The sequence below is a fragment of the Crocodylus porosus genome, unplaced genomic scaffold (genome assembly GCF_001723895.1).
Source record: "Crocodylus porosus isolate Cpor-Errol unplaced genomic scaffold, CroPor_comp1, whole genome shotgun sequence".
NCBI lineage: Eukaryota > Metazoa > Chordata > Crocodylia > Crocodylidae > Crocodylus > Crocodylus porosus.
The window spans coordinates 51,375,326-51,380,471 of NW_017728947.1; the positions used below are offsets into that span (position 1 = coordinate 51,375,326).

Consider the following 5,146-nt stretch of genomic DNA (forward strand, 5'->3'; position numbering starts at 1 on the left):
CGCTCTCTCCCTCCCAGTCGTGCCCCACTGGTGTCCCCCCTCCAGACTCAGGAGGCACCAGTCGCCCATGTCCAAGCTGATATATGAATATATTCATATCTTTATCAGGTCAGACACGGCGGGTTCTTGTGACCAATGTGATTACAGGTCACCGGCAGACATTTGGAACCAGCAGCGATGTCCTGGCACAACAGTTTGCAACCCAGGTAGAAAGGAACAGAAATCTTTAATCTTCTAGAGATGGAGATACCCATTGTGGTGCGACTGCTCCATGATGGGTACAGTAGCTGTTCAGTGATAAAAGTGCCTTTTTATCTGATGCTGGCACAGGGTAGAGAAGCAACAAAAGTAAGTTGTACCAATTTCAAGCTCCGTTAGTAATATACAGAAGGGGCAAAGGGAATCACCATTTGTCAAATGGATATGAGCTAAAAAATAAGTGAATCAGGTACAAGCAATAGTAGTAATAATGCTTGACATTCACAGCATCTTTCATCAGCGGACCTTGAGGTGCAGGATTGCTGCCATTTTACTCGCAAAATTGGAGCAATTTGTTCAGTCATATGGGGTCAGCATTAAAGGTGGAAATAAAATGTAGGTGACCTAATATCCAATTCCCCATCTCTAACCATTGGCGCAAGCTTCTATTTAGTAATTAACTCATCTTTTACTGCCTCATATTTGAAGGTAGAATTGGAAGTTTGTTGTTGGCTGCAGTGTTTCACAATGGGGCGCTGATACTTTGGTTTTAGCCTACCCTCCATTTTCGGTGAAATTGTTTGTGAATTACAAGAAAATGACAACATGCCTTCCTGGAAGGCCAGCCATAGTAACCTCCAGGAGACAGCTGTAAAATTCTATGAAACATTATGAGGGTTATTTCCTCTTTCACTTTGTTTTTTTCCAGACTCCAGTGCTGTACAATGGTTGCCGTTCAGGGGAGATTTTCAGCATTGATGTCCGTCAGCGCAGCCAGAAGGGCCAGAGCTGGAAAGCTGTTCGTCTCTTCCATGACTCAGCAGTTACATCAGTGCGTCTTCTCCAGACTGAATACTATCTTATGGCAGCAGACATGGCCGGAAAGGTAGAGCTTCATTTCTTTTATGGACAGTTAGAACTTGTCCTGTTTGGTCTATTGGCCATTGTCAAGTTCATCTCTGAATCCTGAAACAGTAAGCCATGTTCTTTGGAGAGCATGTTAGTTATTCTGTATCCCAGCCCTCCCCCTTGCTGACTGGTCAGAAGAAAGTTGTGAATGGCCTGTGGAGTTCTGCATTCCCACTTAAGAGACTTGTAGTTCTGTAATGTTTGGAAGTTGTGTTGGAGAAACTTCCTGAGGGCTGCAAGGAAAATGGGATCGTTTTCTTTAAATGCCTTTTTTTAACCAGGATCCTAAGCTAGTGGTTCAGATAATGTGGCCACTTGTGCCAAGGTCTTAGTACCATATCTTGAGCTGCTGTTTATTTCCCTCTGTTTCCAGATCCATATTTCTGTTTCATCAGCAGCTTACTGTCAGATTGTTCCTGCCTTGCTAAAATGTACTTTCTTCCATGACTGTTTCAATTCTCACAGATAAAGCTCTGGGATCTGAGAGTAGCTAAGTGTGTAAAACAGTACAAGGGCCATCACAATGAATATGCCACTCTCCCATTGCACATAAATGAAGAAGAAGGCCTTCTTACAGCAGGTGCGTTGACTTTCAGTCAGTATGTGTGTATCTGATGGTGTTTACCTAAAGGCTGGGGGAAGGAAATACTTTTCTAGAAGTAGGTCATTTCAAACTTAGGAGAGCAATAATTCCTCTCTAGCTCTTGAGAACAGAATGATAAGTCATAAGAGCCTAATTGCATTAACGTAATTGTTTATATTTTCATTATGCGGCAACTACTTTGGGTTTCAAAGTACTCTTAAGAATTTCATTCAGGACAGATAGTTGAAAAGATAGGGGGATGTCACAGCAGTAAATATTTGATTTGGAAGTGCAGGAAAACAGCACTAAAACCCTTATTTTTAAAAGGATGATTTTTGTAGGAAAGACCTGGGACGTTTACATTAAATTAATTACCTTTTTTTTCCCTGATGCTCAGGAGAAACAATGTGATGAAGGTGGTCATTCATATTCCAAGATATTTTTGACTTTTTCTTTTTGTAATGCCTTTTATTTTTTATTCTTGGTTTTAGAACCCTTTTGTATCTTACGAATCTACATGCCAGTCTTCTGCACTTTTTGTTCATTTTGGGAGAAGCTGCATAATATTTATAAGTCTCAAAAATACATAATTTTGCTGTGGCTGAAGCCATTCAGATGCATAGAAAGAAAATTACCAGGTCTTGGTAGAAATGCGATCTCACTGGGTTTTCTATAAGTGGCAAGTTAGGGAAGGTGTTCCAGGTTTTTGTTTGTTTGATTTATTTATTTATTTCTGTTCTGTTTTGTTTGATTTTTCTAGTGTCATTGTCTTCTAGCCCTCCTTCCTACATTAGTAAAGAACCTGCAAGTGGGTATACCACTTCAGCTATTGATTTTTAGCTCACACTGTGTTACCGGGCAAATTCTTGTCTCTAGTTATTTCCTTGCCACTGCAACACTACTCCAGAAAAGAATAGGCCTGTTGTTGCATTACTAAAGGCTTAATGTTGCTTAAATGCACTGCTTTTGTTTTTTTTCTTTGTTTAAAGTTCAGGATTTTTCTTATGGGTGGGTGGCAGTGACCAATAATTCTTTCCCAGAGCATATTACAGACAGACCTTTTTTTGCTCTTGTGGGTTAAGAATTTTTCAAAGCTGAGTCATGGTTTGTATAGAGGCTTTTCCTTGTTCTGATTCAAATGCCTCTCTCTCCCCAGTTGGTCAAGATTGCTACACAAGAATCTGGAGTCTCCAGGACACCCATCTGCTTAGAACCATCCCTTCTCCACACCCATCCTCAAAGGACTCCATCCCCAGTGTGGTCTTCTCTTCAAAACTTGGAGGGAACCAAGGAGTTCCTGGCCTGTTAATGGCAGTGAGGCAGGATCTCTACCACTTCTCTTATAGCTGAGGCAATCCATATTGTCCTCAGACTAAGGTTACAGATCATCCAGCCCACCTGAGTGACTCAGCGTGGAGGTGGCACAGGTGGCCTTTTATTATAACGTATTGGCTCAAGTTGTACTGCTGGCCCATCTGCTGTCACACTGGAATTTTGAACCCAGGAGATTCAGCAACTTCCTACTGCATCTGCTGTATGTCCCCCAGACAGTTGTAAATAAAAATGGTACAGTAGTAATTAACTGCTTGGGCAGAGTACAGACTTCTGAATTCAGCTGTGAGCTTTGAAACAAGGGCAATTATTGGTGTGTCTGGTTTGTGGCTACCTCCACTAGCTGAAGTTCACTGACACAAGCTGCATAGAAAAAAACTTCCAGCTGTAGCCTAGTTCTGTCAGGTGTTTGGAACCTGCTTGCTTTATGCTCTTTCTAGAAAGCTCCCATTTCCATTCAATCCCTCCCCTTTATTTGAGGAGGAACTGGAAGTATCAGTTCTCTTGAACATGAGCAGACTTGAGACAACAGTAAATCTCATCTGTTAATATAAAGAGGTCTCTGAGGGTGAAGTTACATGTTACACTTAGACTGTACTAAGCACACTTAAAATGTAAGCATCTGCACATTTAAATCCCATTAACGCATGCTAAGTGCCCTCTGAGCATCTTAGTTATGCCACTTCAGGTGAGTGTTAACTCTGGGTCATGCTACCTAGCTCATGTTGAGGTAACTTAAGTCTGCTCCACAGATATACAAGAAGCAATTTGCAGTCTTCTAGCATCTTGGGATGCACCCCTCCCACCCCCGCACCCCTCCCACCCAGAGCATGGATGGAGCCCAGGTGTCCTGGCTCCTAGCCACAAATCTGCTCACCAACCCTTTAGTGGTAAGTCAGAGCTGTGCAGGCAAGAAGAAGTATTAACAGTTAATGTGTAACTGCTCACAGCATATTATTAGGCCTGTGCGAAGCAGCTAGTATTCACTTTCGATTCAGGCAATTTGGAGGACAGTAATTCGAATTGCTGTTCCAAATCAATTCTGCCAAATCTGATTCAGAGATTTGGCCACTGCCAAATCTCCGACTCGGCCCCATCCCCTGCCTGCTCTCCCAGCCCTGTCAATGGCTGCCCACCTGCCCCAGCTCCCGGCTCTTTAAAAAAAATAAATAAAGCCCCCACTCACAGGCTGCTGCAGTGATCCCCACTGCCCCACACACCTGGCAGCAGTCAGTGACTCCGGACTTTTTTTCAAAGAGCTGGGGCTGGGCTGGGAGAGCAAGCAGGGGTCTTGGGGCACTCAGGGGGCTGAGGGAGCAGGCATGAGATGGGGCCTGGCAAAGGTCCCCCCATGGTCCCTTCCTCCCTCCAGCCCCCCCACCTCCCACTTAGTAATACAGAGTCTGAGTCCAGCTCCCTGTTGCAGCCAGCAAGGACTCCCCAAATCTCCAAAGCTCTCCGAATCCTTACCAAATCGATTCATAGAGTTTCAAATTGATTCAGACCTTTTTAATTGGTCTCCTGATTTAATTCAGATTCAGAGATTCGGCCACTGAATTGAGCTGAATCTCCTCCAAATCAAATCGGCATCCAAAGCTTCACGCAGCCCTACATATTATAACTTTAACATTTCTTAACATTCCACCAATTCAGTATGCTCTAAGTGCAACTTCATCCTCAGTTTTGCAAGCCTCTGCTGTGTATTTGTGAGGCATTTGAGGCCTGGCCATTTTGCCCTCTTCCCACACTTCCCCAGTGCTGCATGCTGTTCCCTCCTTCTCTCTGTGTTTGTCTTCAAATCTCTGCTATCCAAACCAACACTTGTGCTGAAGGACTACTTTCTCAGGTTAATGAAACTTTAAAAGAAGAAGCTTAGTCTAGAGCAGGTAATTCCCACTGAATAATATATGCAGTGTACCCTTACTTTATTTCTTAAGGCTTATGCATCATACAGACTAAGAAATCTTAAATTTCATAGATTTCATAGACCTTAGGGCTGGAAGGGACCTCGGAAGATCATCGAGTCCAGCCCCTTGCTGGAAGGGCAGGAAGTCAGCTGGGGTCATAGGATCCCAGCAAGATAAGCATCCAAATTTCTCTTGAAGGCGCTCAATGTAGGTGCTT

General features: G+C 43.4%; 1 protein-coding gene across 1 annotated transcript in view; it reads left to right on the forward strand.

The window, feature by feature from the left end:
• The window catches only part of DCAF4 (DDB1 and CUL4 associated factor 4), a 20,452-nt gene extending 17,175 nt beyond the window's left edge, over positions 1–3,277 (forward strand). The window contains exons 10-13 of the mRNA XM_019552112.1: positions 109–206; positions 908–1,084; positions 1,573–1,687; positions 2,847–3,277. Of these exons, the coding sequence (XP_019407657.1) occupies positions 109–206; positions 908–1,084; positions 1,573–1,687; positions 2,847–3,040 (584 nt within the window). The 3' untranslated portion in view covers positions 3,041–3,277. The remainder of the gene's footprint in view (positions 1–108; positions 207–907; positions 1,085–1,572; positions 1,688–2,846) is intronic.
• The last annotated feature ends 1,869 nt before the right edge of the window (positions 3,278–5,146 follow it).